This window comes from Sorex fumeus, unplaced genomic scaffold (assembly GCF_029834395.1).
Source record: "Sorex fumeus unplaced genomic scaffold, SorFum_2.1 ptg000024l, whole genome shotgun sequence".
NCBI lineage: Eukaryota > Metazoa > Chordata > Mammalia > Eulipotyphla > Soricidae > Sorex > Sorex fumeus.
The window spans coordinates 21,627,565-21,642,991 of record NW_026606081.1 but is presented as its reverse complement, the minus strand read 5'-3'; the positions used below and the strand labels follow the sequence as shown (position 1 = coordinate 21,642,991).

The following is a 15,427-nucleotide window of genomic DNA, read 5'->3' as shown; positions in this document are numbered from 1 at the left end:
GTAAACTTTTAATTGTTTAATATGTACTATTAGCAAGGAAGAGAAAAGCAATATAGGTTCCCCTGGGCGAATTTCTCAGTATAGCCCCTGAGACAGAGCGTCTCCGCGAATTAATCCCAAGAGAACAATCTCCGTCCAAGTACTTTACCTTTGTACATGACCAGTCACACCTATGTGCAGTCCTGTAATTCAGAACCCCTGTAATTCAGACTTGTATAGGCTGTTCAGCTCTGGGATTAAATGGGCCGTTGTGACCAGAGTTTTGTGGTCCCTATCTCTTCGTCTGTCCGTTGGGGAGGCCAGGGAGGTTCCCTGCCACTGAAGACATCATATACTTGAACTCACAGGTAGGAACAATGTTTGGACCCAGATATAAGGGACAGGCTGGAGGAGAGCACAGCTGACTGTGCTGGCCTAGCAGTGGCCAACCCCAAGCTGATCCCCAGTACTGATACGGTCTCTTGGGGACACTGCCAGGAGTAACCCTTGAGTACTGCCAGGTGTGGGCCAACCCCTCCAACCCCCAAAAGAAGGAATTACACAGAGCTCCATGGGAGCCAGTCAGAGGACACATGAGTCAGATTGGTTTTCTTTTTAGATTTTGGGGCCACACCCAGTGTCACGTAGGGGCTAATCCTAACTGTGCTGGGGTGAGCCTCAGCTGTACTTGAGGAACCCTATGCAGTGCCTCTTTTCAAAAGATTGGCTGCATGCAAAGCAAATGCACTGCCCCGGACCCCAGAAAGCAGACTGAAAGGACTTTTTAACTGGGTAAATCCAAGGACAGTCTATTGAAAACAACGATGGCAAAGCAATTAGGAATCCACCCGTCTATGAAGACACATGAATGATTATGTGGCAGGAAAAACAGTCCTAGCAGAACAGCATCTGATAGGACAGAACCCGTGAATTAGAAAACCCTGCACTGGCAGCCATGTCACGGTGAGTTCAGGCAAGAAACGAGCAAATACGGAGATGAATGTTAGAGCTGAGTCACGGACAGGTTTTGCTTACGCTCAGTAGCTCCCATTAGTGACCAGTTGAGGGAGAGAGCGTTTCTAATTGATGGGAGCTGGCAGTCGCTGTGATTCATTCAGCAAACAGCCCCGGGCTCCCTGCTGAGGCATGTGCCCTTGGAGCCATTTCCTCAGTTCCATAGACGTCCCATCTTCTGGCTTTGTTTTATTCTGTTGGCAGTGCTGGGACTTCAGTCTGGATCTCACACAGGCAGGGCAAACACTCTTCCACTGAGCCACATCCCTGGACCTTCTGAGAAAGCAGACACTCCAACACCCCACTGGGAAATTAGGTGACATTAAGAGGATGTGCTGCCTGAACTCTTTTGAGCGGGGCCAGGAAATCGTCCAGTTAGAGCTCATGCCTATCTTGTCTCTGACCCAAGTTCCATACCATGAGTATCACTGGGTGCAGTCCTGGGGACCCCCAAACGCTGCTGGGGTGCCCAGGGATCCCCAGCCCCACAGCGCCTGAGCAGCGCTGCATCCTCGGACCCTTACTATTCACCCACTGACCTGGTTGAGAATCGCTTGAAGGGACCCTGGACCTTCTGAGCATGACTTGGGTCCACCCCAGCCATAGGCAGGGGACACAGGGAGTGGGACTAGGGGCAGAAGGTGGCTTCCAAAGCATAGGTGGGAGTCACAGGGCCGAAGGCATTTGCCCTGCATACTGATGGCCCTGTTTCAATCCCCAGCGCTAGATATGGTTCCCTGAGCATCACAGGCAGTGATCCTTAAGCACAGAGCCAGGAGTGAGCCCTGAGCACAGCCAAGTGTAGCCCCCAAACAAGACAAAAATAAAACAAGCAACCAGTGCAAGTGCATGAGGAGACAGGGTACACTGGGCTGAAGCGTAACTGTGTGTGCGGGAGGCCTGAGTTTGAACTTGAAATTGCCTAGTGTCTCAAGCCAAGACCTGGGCTAGCCCTGGTCACTGCCAGGTGTCCTTCTGCTCCCCCAAAGACAAAACCACACTGAAAGGGCTGGAGCAATAGCATAGCGGGTAGGGCGTTTGTCTTGCACGTGTCCGACCTGGGTTCGATTCCCAGCATCCCATATGGTCCCCCAAGCACCGCCAGGAGTAATTCCTGAGTGCAGAGCCAGGAGTAACCCCTGAGCGTTGCTGGGTGTGATCCAAAAAGCAAAATCAACAACAACAACAACAACAAAAAAAAAACACTGCAACGTTTGGGAGCAATTTCCATATTTTGATTGTAGTGGTTACACAACTATTGGTCAAAACTGATTTTCAGTTGTTAAAGAGATTATACAGGGGCTGGAGCACATTCTCATTCTCTCCATTCAGGGGAATGCTCTGCCACAGAGGTAGGGTGGGATGGGGGAAAGGGAGGTGGAAGGGATACTGGGACTGGTGGTGGTGGAGAATGGGCACTGGTGGAGGGATGGGTATTCCATCATTGTATAACTGAAACCCAAGCACAAAAATTTGTAAGTCTACAACGGTACCTCATGGTGTTTCACTAATAAAAATTTAAGGAAAAAAAAAAACCTCCTTTTGCCCGGGTTGGGGACACCCCTGCGGCGCCCGGGGCTGCAGGGGGCGCCCCCAGTCACTGAGCCCGGGGACATCGGCCCAGCTGCGGGGGCCCTAGGCTGCCCGTCACCGGGGTGACTTCCCGCCGCTGCGAGGGCGCCTGCAGCGCGGGCAGCACCCGAGTCCCGGGGGCACGTCACAGCCAGGTTTCCCAGACTGGCTTTCCCACTTCCCGATCAAACGCGGAAAGCGCTGCGGAAGACGCCGGCTCCCGCCGAAGCTGGCGGCCCGGCGCTGCCCGGGCTCTGTACCTCGCGCGGGGCACGCGACAGCGCCGGCCAATCAGCGCGGCCCCGCCTCTCGCCCGCCAGCCCCCGCGGGGCACGTGACGGTGCCGGCCAATCAGCGCGGCCCACGCCGCGCAGCCGGCCGGCCCCCCGCGGGGCAGTGACGGCGCCGGCCAATCAGCGCGGCCCACGCCTCGACACCGGCCGCCGGCGCTCGCAGAGCCCCGGCCCCGCGCGCGCGCGCTCGCCTCGGGGCTCCGGCCGCGCCCCGCTCCCGCGGCCCGCGGGTTCCGGGCGGCGCCGCGGCCCGGGGGCGCCCGCGGGCGGGACCGCGCGGCCAGGCGCGGGCGCGGCGCGGGCCGGACGCGTTAGGCGCGCGGACCGCTTCCGGCGGCCGTGCGGAAGCGCGCCGGGCTCTCGCGGCGCCGCCAGCCGCGCCTCGTTCGCCGCCGCCACGGCCCGTCCGCCCGGCCCCGAGCCCGGCGCGGCCGCCCGCGGGGCCCCCGCCGGCCTCCCGCCGCCCCGGAGCTGGGGTCCGGCCGCTCCAAGACGCTGAGCCCCGGAGCCGCGCCGGCCGGGCTGTGCCTCGCGTCCGGCATGCCCCCCGCCGCGCCCGGCCCCGAGCGCAGCCGGCAGCGGCGGCCCGGCCCGGCCGGTCCCGGGCCCGAGCCGCCCGCCTGGGCGCCGGGCGAAGCGGCGCGCGCGGGCGGCTGCCGCGCCGAGCTGGGCAGCGTGCTGCTGCTGCTGGCGCTGTACGTGCTGCAGGGCATCCCGCTGGGGCTGGCGGGCAGCGTGCCGCTCATCCTGCAGGGCCGCGGCGTCAGCTACACCGACCAGGCCTTCTTCAGCCTGGTCTTCTGGCCCTTCAGCCTCAAGCTGCTCTGGGCGCCGCTCGTGGACGCCGTGTACGTGCGCGGCTTCGGCCGCCGCAAGTCGTGGCTCGTGCCCACGCAGTACGTGCTGGGGCTCTTCATGCTCTACCTGTCCACGCAGGTGGACCGGCTGCTGGGCGCGGGCGGCGGCGCGCCCGACGTGACGGCGCTCACCGTCACCTTCTTCCTCTTCGAGTTCCTGGCCGCCACGCAGGACATCGCCGTGGACGGCTGGGCCCTGACCATGCTGTCGCGCGAGAACGTGGGCTACGCGTCCACCTGCAACTCGGTGGGCCAGACGGCCGGCTACTTCCTGGGCAACGTGCTCTTCCTGGCGCTCGAGTCGCCCGACTTCTGCAACAAGTACCTGCGCTTCCAGCCGCAGCCCCGGGGCCTCGTCACCCTCGCAGGTAGCCCGCCCGCCCGGGGCCGCCCGCGGCGCCAGGGGGGCAGGGGCGGTCGGAGGGGACAGGCAGCTGCTCTTGGCTCCCGAGGTCCAGGTGACCCCGGCCAGCAGGCCAGGTTACAGATGGCAGCCGGGATGCCACACAAGGGCGTTTTGCCTCGAGGATCCCGAGGTGTTGCTCCAGGCGAAGGTGGGCGAGTGGACAGAGCCGGAAGCTTGCAGGCTCACCCCCTTCCCAGCCCTCTGGCCCCTTTAAGCCGGGAGGAGCCCGGAGCCTCACCCCGCAAGCAGAGTGTCCCCAAGGTGCCCTTCGTGCTCCCTGCTTCTGGGTGGGGGCAGCCTCTCCCTCCGAGGAGTCGGGAGGATCGGCCAGCGTTTCAGAGAGTTGGGGAGGCAGGATCAGTTGACCTTGTTGGATGAGATCGGGAGAAGGTGGGTGCAGTTCCCGAATGCAAGAACATCAGGTTCAAAGCGCGCGCACCCAGGCCACGGGGTACAGGAGGGCTCAGACCCACACGGCGGGGGGGGGGGGGGGGCTGAGCCTGTCCTGCAGCCAGGACAGGTCAGAACAGATCGGAACCTGCTGACACCCCAGGCCTCTGCCGAATGGGCCAGTTTTCTCACGGGGCACGCAGCCCCTCCTGGGTCCCCAAGCTGCTGCTCCTCGCTGCCTTTCCCACTTCCTCCATGGTCCCGGCGAGGAGTCTGGAGGATGAACCCAACCAGCCACCGTTTCCCAGAAAGAAGGGGAAGTCATGTCCCTCCCTGGGGAGCCCCAGCAGTCAAGGGGCAGTAGAAGATCAGGTGCAGGGGCACTTTGTTGCACGACTATTTTTTTTTTCCCCAGAATGGCGACAGGATTCTCCTAAAATCCCCGCCATGCTGCTTCTCTGGTCTCTGAAGTACTGGGGGTAGAATCACCTGCCCCTCATGCCCACCCTGTGCCCCGTGGGGACCCCTGTCCTCCACTGCAGGCACTCTTGGCTCCTGAGGTCCAGGTGCCCCCAGCCAACAGGCCAGGCTACAAATGGCAGCCGGGATGCGACACAAGGGCATTTTGTCTCGAGGATCCTGAGGTGTTGCTCCAGGCGCCGCTTTGCTGACATCACACACCTTGTCTGAGGTTGGGTTTTTCTGGCTGTCAAACTAGAAGCGCCAAGGAGAGATCAGGTCTGGCTTCCCCCCCGGGAAGGAAGCTTCAGTGCGAACACAGTGAAGTGGCAGTGGAACCGGTTCCTGCCGTGTAAGCTGGATCTTTCTCTTTCTTGGCTCTTTGGATCACACCCATCGATGCTAAGGGTTACTCCTCGCTCAGCGCTCAGGAATTACTCCTGGTGATCAGGGGACCAGAAGGGATGCCGGGGACCGAACCTGGGTTGGCTGCATGCAAGGCAAATGCCCTCCCTGCAGTGCCGTCGCTCCGGCCGCTGGATCTGCCTCTTTAACACACCCTGCCAGAGAATGCCCCGAGCACTGGCAGCCAGTCCTCCTGGTGCCAGAATCGAGTGGGAAAGTCAGAGCTGGTGCCTTTGGATATTCACTTTCACAGTCTGTTATGGATGATAGTTCTGTGGACTTTGTTCTTTGGGGAGTTGTAAAAATAGCTTACTTTTTAATTTAACCTTTGTGTCTGTAGAGGACTGCTGGTTTTTCTCATACATCAAACATTTAATAAGTGTTGGAAATCTGTTTCTCTTTCCATGACAGCACATGTCATGTGTGATCATTGGGCAGGGGTTCGGTCCACACCCGAAACTACTCAGGTCTTACTCCTGGCTCTATGCTCAAGGGAGAGCCAAATGCAGAGACCAAATATGGTGCTGGGGAATTGAACTGGGGTCAGCCATGGGCGGGACAAATGCCTTATCCCCGCTCTGTCTCTCCGACCCCCATATGCATAGACTTTTAAACGGTTTGGGGCCATACTGGGTGGTGTTCAGGGCTTACTCCTGGCTCTGTGCTCAGGGATCACTCCCGGTAGGCCTTGGGGGACCATGTGGGGTGGTCGTGATCCTGCCCGGGTTGGCCCCATGCAGGCAAGCCCCTACCCACTTGACAATCTCTTTGGCCCCAAGTTTCGGTTTTGAGTGGCTGGGGGAGCTGTGTGGTGCTGGGGAGCACACACGGACCAGAGCGAAAAGGAGGTCAGGCGCTTGCCTTGTATCCCACAGATCTGCTTCCACTCTCCAGCGTTGTAGGTTACTGAGCAGCACTGGATGTGCCCCCCCCCCCCCCGCAAGAGAAAAAATAATCCCCCAAAAGGGGCCCGCTCCAGCCCTCCGTGCACACCAACTATTCGCTTTGGGTTTTGGTCATAGCCGGCAGTACTCGGGTTAATCCCAGCTCTCTGCTTGGGGGTCCCTCCTGGTGGTGCTTGGGGGACCCTATGGTGCGGTGTGGGATGAAGCGAGGAGGGGGGCATGTCAGCAACATGCAAGGCCGGTACTCCCCCCGATCCATGTCTCTGACCCTGTTTGTTTCTCAGTGGCCCTGTAGCCTTGGTGACTTGGCAGTGAGCACTCCGATGCCGGCCAGCCGGACTTGCCGCCCCTGTTGGATGAGTGACCCCCCCCCCATCTGTTTCTGAGGAATTTCCTCTTGGGGTGGGGGTGGGCATACCTAGTGGTGCCAAGGCTTACTCGTGGCTGTGCTCCAGGATCACCTCGGGGTGGCTCAGGCGACCCTTTGCAGTGCCAGGGATTGAGCTGGGTTTGGCACCGTGCAGGGCAAGCATGTCATCCCCTGTCCTTTCTCTTCATCTTTGCTGTCTTGCTCCCAGGGACTAGACTATAAAGAAGCTGCAGACCAGGGCTGGAGGGATAGCACAGCGGGTAAGGCGTTTGCCTTGCACGTGGCTGACCCGGGTTTGATTCCTAGCATCCCATATGGTCCCCTGAGCACCGCCAGGGGTCATTCCTGACCCCTCTGCATTGCCGGGTGTGACCCAAAAAGCAAAAAAAAAAAAAGAAGAAGCCGCAGACAAAAGGTGGAGGCAGTAGGTGGGCCATTGGATGGGGGAGGTGGGGGGCTGGTACGTGACCTTCAGGGCCTGTGGTCAGAGCTGACCCCAGCTCCAGCATTGGAGTCCTGCTGGCACAGCTCCCAAACCACCTGGACTGACAGACACTTCCCGGTGAGAAAGACGATTGGCATTCACTGGTGGCCAGGTTTGGACCATAGTTGTCAGCTATGGAATCTGGACAAATTACTGACCGGCAGGAGGGATGGAATCGAAATCAATAGCTTTGTTTCTGCTTACAGCAATCTTCCCCAGCAAACCGTTGATCTAGCCTTCGTCTCTCACTTGCCACCTGCCCACATCCTGCACGGATTCCATTCAGTCCCCCTGTATAATCACTGTTGGGCCCGAGTTGAGTTGTCTCCAGTGCCATCAGCCTGTAGTTCGCATCTGCCTGGCAGTCAGAGACTGCAGCAGAATCAGCTCCACGTGACCCTGCCAGCTGGGATCACTCCAGGATGTGGCCGCCAGCAGAAGGAATTAGATATTAAACTGGAACCCAGGTCTGATGGGAGGGCCTTGAAGGCTTTCACTTTTTTTTTTTTTGACAGCAAAGCAAAGGAGATGTATTATTTTCTTTCGGCAAAAATCTGTGTGGGGCTGGAGAGATAGCACAGCAGGCAGGGCGTTTGCCTTGCTCCGGCTGACCCAGGTTCGATTCCCAGCATCCCATATGGTCCCCTGAGCATCACTAAGAGTAACTCCAGAGTGCAGAGCCAGAAGTAACCCCTGGGCATCGCCGAGTGTGACCCCAAAAAGAAAAAAAAAGCATTGTATGTGTCTGAAAAGTTGATAAGAGACTGTAAGCTAAAATCATTCTACTTGGCATTCATCTTTATCTGAATTTGAAGGTTTTACTGAACTTTATATGTGAATCGGTCAGTGGAGGAGTAAGTGTTCCTGAGAACACACAGGATTTGAGAAATCAGACACACCTATCTAATCTAAGGGAATCTCTTACTCAGGAGAAAAATTGGCTTTCCCCCTGTGGTGCCGTCTCCTCCAGGTGAGGCTTGAATTTTACCAGAGTTCCATCTCTGGGCCCCAAAATGAGGAATTTTAAGTTCACTCTAATTTGACCTCTTCCTTTTCCTGGGGAGAGGGCATTCCTGGCTGCACTCATACACAATGATTTCAGTGTGGATATGCCCACAAAAATGTTTTTAAGGAAATGGCCCACTGAATGTTTTTGAACTCTGGTGATAACCTTGCCTCTGCTGAGGGATCACTCCTGTCGGGCTGGGGGCTATATAGCTGCCAGGGACGGAGCCTCTGGCACCCATCCACCAGCTGGCTTTCTTTGTCCAGTCATCTAAAGAATTCTTTCTCCCTTTGTTTTTAAGCACATACCTTACGGATTTCCAGTGATTGCCAACTAAGACCTCAGAACAAGTTTCAAGCAACCCAGACTGTTCTGGGCTTGTGTTCCATCTGTTTGAGATGGACGCTTCTTACTCCAACAGTTGCAGCTTTTACGTTTTTGTTTCTTGTGTTTTGGGGCCACTCCCTGTGATGCTCAGGGCTGACTGGGATCACTCCTGGTGGGGCCTGGGGGACCCTTTGGAGTGCCAGGAGTTAAGCCCATTTCGGACACATGCAAGCCAGGTGCCCTCACTGCTGTTCACATTTTGCAATTTCTCACCAATTTTATTTCTGGGGGACTTCAGGGGCCATCTTGTTTGGTCTGACTGGAAGCTCCCTGGAACCGATGGCCCCCGGATAGTGGCTGCCAGTCACGTCTTACTCCCAACAGTCTTGCAGCTTGCAGTGGTCAGAGTCACTGGGGCTTCTTATCCTGTGAACCAGTCTCTGCGGTGCATCACCCCTCTCCCCTCATCCTTGCTGTGCCATTTATGCAGTCAAGGACACAGCTCTGGGAGCAAAGAAACCCGCGGTGCTTGCAGTTCTCTCTCACTCCTGTTCCTGGAAGCAAGGGGCTTTCATTCTGCAGGAGGGTTTGAGGTTGGGAGGGTCTATGAAGCAAACACCCAGCCCCTGCTACGCATTCTCCTGTTTTTGCTTCGAAACTGGAACTCTGGGGACACAGTAGAAGGGTTAAAGTACTTGCCTGGCATGTGGCCGACCTGAGCAGGGGGCGGGGCGGGGGGAGGGGGAGATGGGGCCCAGTTAAATACAGCCAAACTGGAGCACAAATGTTTACATGTTCTGTGCATCATTGAAAAATTTGTAATTTTCACTGAACATAAAGGCCATTACTTGAGATTTCAGTGACGGTGCCCCAGCCACCACTCTTCATTTGAAAACTGCTTGTTTTTAAGCAAGTCAACACAATCGTTCTCCATGAGATGAACAGATTGCCTGTGAGGTGATTTTCGGCCACTTGTTCGCAGATGGAATTTGAGTGCAGAGGTCGGGGAACCAGAGCCGTAGTCCGGTGGGAAGGCGCTTGCTTTGGTGTGGGCCGCCCGGCTTCCATCCCCAGCACCACACGTGGTCCTGAGCCCTGCCGGCCGTGGCCCAGAAACCAACGACAAAGAGAAAATCGAAATGATGTGTGAAGGGGTGAGAGAGAGCGCTGTGAGCTGAGCACATCTTTGTCCGTGCGAGGCCTGGGTTCAGCTCGGGTCCCCGATGTTGTGGGCTGTGGGCCCATTCCACCCCTCAAAGAAGAATAAACCTGAACAGAAATCACGTTATTGTGATGAGGCTTAGCCAAGACGCTTTTAAGAAACTATTACAGCACTTAAACTTTCATCTTTCGATTGCTGGGTCTGAGTGATAGTCCAGCAGGGAAGGCATTTGCCTTGTACATGATGGCCCTGTGTTCAATCCCCAGCATCCCATATGGGTCCCCCAAGCACTGCCAGGGGTAATCTCTGAGTGCAGAGCCACGAGTAGCTCCTGAGCTTTGCCGGGTGTGACCCAAAACACAACAAATAAAAAAGACTGATTGGTGGAGTTGGAGCAATAGCAAAGCAGGTCAGGCATTTGCCTTACACAAAGGCTGACTCAGGTTCAACCCCGGCACCACATGTGGTCCCCCCAGACCCCATCAGGAGTGATCCCTGATGCAGTGCCAGGAGTAAGCCAGAGCACCACTGGGGGTGCTCCACAAACAGAATCAGGATGTTTTTGCTGATGTCTCAATTTACAAATCACAAAGTTCCCATGGTGGAGAAGAGAATTCTTCCAGAATACACATGGCCATATCCGTATGAAGTGTTCCATTTACTGAATCGACAAGATTTGAATAGCAGCTTTGTTTGGGGCTGAGCTTGTGAAGACTTGGTAGACACTGGGTTTTGCGTGACGCTTCCCAGGAGGCTGGGCCAGGTGGTTCTGTCTAGAAGCCTGTGCGGTGTGTCCTGTGCGCTCTTGACCTGGCTGTGGGGGCCTGGGGACCTGGCCCAGTGTCCTTCCCAGTGCGCCAGGCCCTGTCCCCTGCAGCTTGATGTGCTTCTGGGGCTCGAGCTTGAGTGTCCAAGTGCATGTCTGGGCCCCACTTGGCCAGGGACACGGAGTAACCTGACGGCTACTTGACTGGAGCACTGGGTGCGTGAGACACAACCCGCATCTGTGACACAGGAACCTCTGAGCACTCTTCCTTCTGGGCCTGGGCTGCCGTTCATCCCAACGTGCTCAGTTCTCTTGTGTCCTCACTTGAAGGCAAAGGCAGTAACCTCTAAAAGTAGGAGGAAGCTTCAGGGCTGGAGAGGACAGCAGGAGGGTGCTTGCCCTGCGTGCGGCCAACCTGGGTTTGGCAGCTTGATGGTGCAGTGGTCCCTGAGTGCAGAGGGAGGAGCAGCCCTGAGCATGCCCGGGGTGGCCCCGAACCCAAGCATGAGGAAGCTTTGGGGGCTGGCATGTCTAACTCAGAGGCTCCCAGATTTCCCTGACCCGTGTCCCCCTGGGATTGCCTTCTCCGAGTGGACACAAAGTGGCCCGCTCCGTGCTGGTTTCCCCCAGGTGCTGCCTCCACTGTGGGAAATGGTCCAAGTCGGCAGAACTTAGTCTAGAAAGGGAGTGTTTGGGGGCTGCCAGGGACTCTGCCTCTCCCCACCCCTCCCTCGGTGCCCTTCCACGGGTGGACACGGCTATGGTGTGACCAGGCTCTGGGCATCTAGACCTGGACAGGGCTGTGTGGTTTTCAGCTCTCCATAAGCTGAGGCTTTGTCTCCAAGGATGCAAGGAGAGACGAGCAGCCACGTCCTCAAAGACAGACAGATGGCCAAACGTGTCCGAACAAACGCGGCACTGCCTAGCAACAGATGTGGGGAGAAAGGACCGTCATCCACCGCTGGGAGAATGTCCACTGGTTCAGATTTTTTGGAAAACAATATGGACATTCCTCAGGGGGAAAAAAAAAAACCAGGAATAGCCCAGCAATAATTCCATTTCTTGACATCTACCCCAAGAGCCAAAAAAAATTATTCAGAGGCTGGAGCAATAGTACAGCGGGTAGGGCCTTACACATGGCCAACCTGGGTTCAATCCCCATCATCCCATGTCGCTGAGCATCATTGAGTGTCACTCAGCCTTTTTTCTTAAAAAAAAATCTTGGGGCTGGAACGATAGCACAGCAGCTAGGGCGTTTGCCTTGCACGCAGCTGACCCAGGTTTAAGCTCCAGCATCCCTGTATGGTCCCCCGAGCACCGCCGGGAGTAATTTCTGAGTGCAGAGCCAAGAGTAGCCCCTGTGTATCACCGGGTGTGACCCAAAAAGAAAAAAAAATGTAGAAAAAACATTTGTATTCCCAGGGCTGGAGCGATAGGATAGTAGTTAGGGTTTCTGTCTGTTTTGCACTTGGCCGAACCAGGTTCAATGCCCATCATCCTGTATGGTCCCCCAAGCAGCACCAGGAGTAATTCTTGGGTGCAGAGGCAGGAGCATCACTGGGTATGACCCAGAAAGCAAAAATTTTTTAAAAAGGGGAAGAAGAAATGTCCAGGAGCAAGAGGAAAGGAGATTTGCTTTCCAGTAGGAAGCTTCCCTCAGGTCAGTGGTGTGAGGGAGTGGGGCTCCTTGGAAGACTGGCGCTGGATGGGTCGGACCTGACGGGGAAACCCTCCCACTCAGCATTGTAAACGGTGCCTAAGAGGGAGTAAAGTAAAACACTTTCAGCTCGAGGAAAAGTTGTTGACAGAAGTAGCACCAGTGAAGGTATGTCATTTCAAAACTTAATCACAGATTTAAAACCTTTTTGTTTTCAGATTTCCTTTTCTTCTGGGGAACTGTGTTTTTAATAACAACAACACTAGTTGCCCTTCTGAAGAAAGAGAACAAAGAAGTATTAGTAGGAAAAGAAGAGACACAGGGCATCACAGACACTTACAAGCTGCTCTTTGCAATCATAAAAATGCCAGCAGTTCTGACGTTTTGTCTTCTGATTCTGACTGCGAAGGTAAGAGATTTATGGCACACGTCACTCTTGTGCGTGAGCCACATCTTGGGGTTTACTCGTGGCTCTGTGCTCAGGGATCACTCTTGGCAGGGCTTGGGGACAGTCTAGGATGGCTGGGATGGAACCCAGGTTGTTCGCATGGAAGCCAGGAGCCTGTGCTCGCACTCTGGCCCCTTCTTATTCGGTTATTGTGTGCTGGGAATGGAACCCGGGCCTCACAGTCCAGGCATGTTTCCTCGGCCACCCTCCTTGCTGGAAGTCTTTTATTGAGGGCTGAAGTGGTTCGGCCACACCGGCGTGCTCAGGGTCACTCCTGGTGCAGGGCTTGGGACCAGAAGTGGTGCCAGGGATCTAGCCTGGGGTCCGCCTCATACCAGGCCAGCGTCTGAGCATCTGGTTTCCTGGGGGGGTGTTGCAGATTGGCTTCTCCGCTGCAGACGCAGTGACAGGCCTGAAGCTCGTGGAGGAGGGCGTCCCCAAAGAGCACTTGGCCCTGCTGGCCGTCCCCATGGTCCCTCTGCAGATCATCCTGCCCCTGATCATCAGCAAGTACACGGCCGGCCCCCAGCCCCTGAACATCTTCTACAAAGCCATGCCCTACAGGTATGGTCCCACTCTCACACCACCTCTGGACCCCCGGCTGCCCGCACCCCTCTTTGGCCTGACCCGCCCCTGCCCTTTCTCCTGCAGGTTGCTGCTTGGATTGGAGTACGCTCTGCTGGTATGGTGGACCCCAAAAGTAGCACATCAAGGGGGCTTCCCTGTCTATTACTATGTCGTCGTGGTGCTGAGCTACGCCTTGCACCAGGTGAGTGGCTGTGTCCCAGGGCATCAGCTTTTGGGTGTGAAATGGAGACGTTTCTGGATGAGCCCAGGCCCGCTGGGCCAGAGTTGCAGACTAAGTCCATCTGCCCGGCACTGTGGTCTCCTGAGCACACTACCACCACAGACAGTCCCCAAGCCCAAGAAAGGGATTTTCTGCTTTAGTTGGGACTAGAGAGCTGGTGCAGTGGGTACGGTGCTGCCTTGCATGCTGCTGACCCAGGGTCAATCTTGGGCACCTCATCTGGTCCCAAGTCCTGCCAAGAGGGATCCCAGAGCACAGAGCCACGGATAAACTCTGAGTACTGCCAGGTATGGGCCACAGAGTAATTCACTTTGTGTGTGTTATATTGGGCGGGGGGGGGGGGGTCACACCCAGTGATGCCCAGGGGATTCTCCTGGTGTTGCTCTGGGAGCCACGTGGGATGCCAGGGATTGAACCCGGGCTGGCTGCTGTCCTTTCCCTGGCCCCTCCTCCTCCTCTGTCACTCCCATCTTCCCAGCACAGTGGGGCCATGTCTGAGCACCTGGTGGCGGCCAGTGAAGAGGGTCTGTCCCTCCCGCAGGTCACGCTCTACAGCATGTACGTGTCCATCATGGCGTTCAACGCCAAAGTCAGTGACCCGCTCATCGGAGGCACGTACATGACTCTCCTCAACACCGTATCCAACCTGGGAGGGAACTGGCCATCCACGGTCGCTCTGTGGCTGGTGGACCCCCTCACGGTGAAGGAGTGTGCGGGCGCCTCCACCCAGAACTGCCGGACGCCAGAGGCGGCAGAGGTGAGCAGGAGTGTCGGGTGCCCTGGCCACCTTCAGCTTCTGGTGGCCTGAAGTGTGACCCCTGGCTTTAGTGCAGGGATGTTCCCATCTGTGGTGTGATCCTGCAAGTCACCCTGGGATTCTCGAGGAAGCAGTTCATGAGTGACTCGCTTGGGCTCCTGTGCTGCTGCAGTCCGCGCCTCGGGCTGCTCTAACGCTGACGTAGCGGGAGGGTTGGGGCGTGCAGGCGTCCTGTGGCGCAGGAGGGAGCGAAGCTTCGTCCTGGCCTCGTGTAAAATGGTGGGTGTTTCCTTCAGTCTCAGGGGTGGGGAGATGTTAACTGTTGAGCGCTTCCATTCTGAACTTGCTGACTCTTTTTTATGCTTCTGTGTTTTACAGTTTTGCAAGAAGCTTGGTGGTACTTGTGTGACGGCCCTGGATGGCTACTATGTGGAGTCCATTATTTGTGTTTTGATTGGATTTGCTTGGTGGTTCTTTTTGGGGCCCAAATTTAAAAGGTTACAGGATGAGGGACCATCTTCATGGAAGTGCAGAAGGAGCAATTAATTCTCTCACTACTGGACATTCTAGAAAGGTAACTGTAGTTTCATTTTAATTCAGAGAGCTACGATAATCAGCACATAGGCGCATAAAACACTCAAGCAAGGAAATGATTTCTACGAAATGCCCAGTGGTTGCAATAGACCCTCTGCATCCCCGCCACCACATCCTGGTCCCTGTACTCTGAGCTCACGAGGGCCGGACAGCTGCTTCCTGGCCTGGCATTCCAGTGTGGTCTTGCACCTCCCAGCAGCTGGCCTGGCCTTCCATCTCTCGGGGACTCGCATCTCCAGACAACAGCATGTCCTGAGATGCAGGGCGGTGCTGCGTGGTGGGTTTTAGTGGGCTCTGAGACCAGGGAGGTTGCTGCAGCTGCCTGCGTCCGCTGGTCAGAGCTGGATGTCCACGGAGCAGCGGCGTGGTCCGCCTGGCCTGTGGTTTGTTCTTTCAAGTTGCAAAGTGGCTCTAGTCCATATGGAATTTGTGGGGAAGAGGCTGGAAACCACTGGGATGCCATTCTGGGTGTTATTTTTCTGACATGGCCACATTGCCCTTTTGAATCTGTGTTAAAATACTATTTTCAATGTATTCCTGCTTTTTTTAAGCATTGAAGATTTATAAGAAGATAATTTAAACTATTTTTTATAAAATGAAGCTATGATTTTAAGTTAAATATTGAGGCCCTGCCCCCTGCGTCTCCGAGGTTGTCGTGAGTCCTTGTGAGTCCTTGGTAATGTGCTTCCCCGCGGCCCACTTGTATTCCAGGTGTGCCAGGCACACCCTCATGACCAGGCCGGGGGAAATAAAGACTTGTTTTCTTCA

At 56.1% G+C, this 15,427-nt stretch overlaps 1 protein-coding gene across 1 annotated transcript in view; it reads left to right on the top strand.

Moving 5' to 3' along the window:
* The window catches only part of SLC33A1 (solute carrier family 33 member 1), an 18,301-nt gene extending 2,874 nt beyond the window's left edge, over positions 1 to 15,427 (top strand). Inside the window, exons 3-8 of the mRNA XM_056114315.1 lie at positions 3,207 to 4,083; positions 12,271 to 12,461; positions 12,880 to 13,064; positions 13,152 to 13,269; positions 13,850 to 14,065; positions 14,444 to 15,427. Coding sequence (XP_055970290.1) covers positions 3,207 to 4,083; positions 12,271 to 12,461; positions 12,880 to 13,064; positions 13,152 to 13,269; positions 13,850 to 14,065; positions 14,444 to 14,611 — 1,755 coding nt within the window. The 3' untranslated portion in view covers positions 14,612 to 15,427. The remainder of the gene's footprint in view (positions 1 to 3,206; positions 4,084 to 12,270; positions 12,462 to 12,879; positions 13,065 to 13,151; positions 13,270 to 13,849; positions 14,066 to 14,443) is intronic.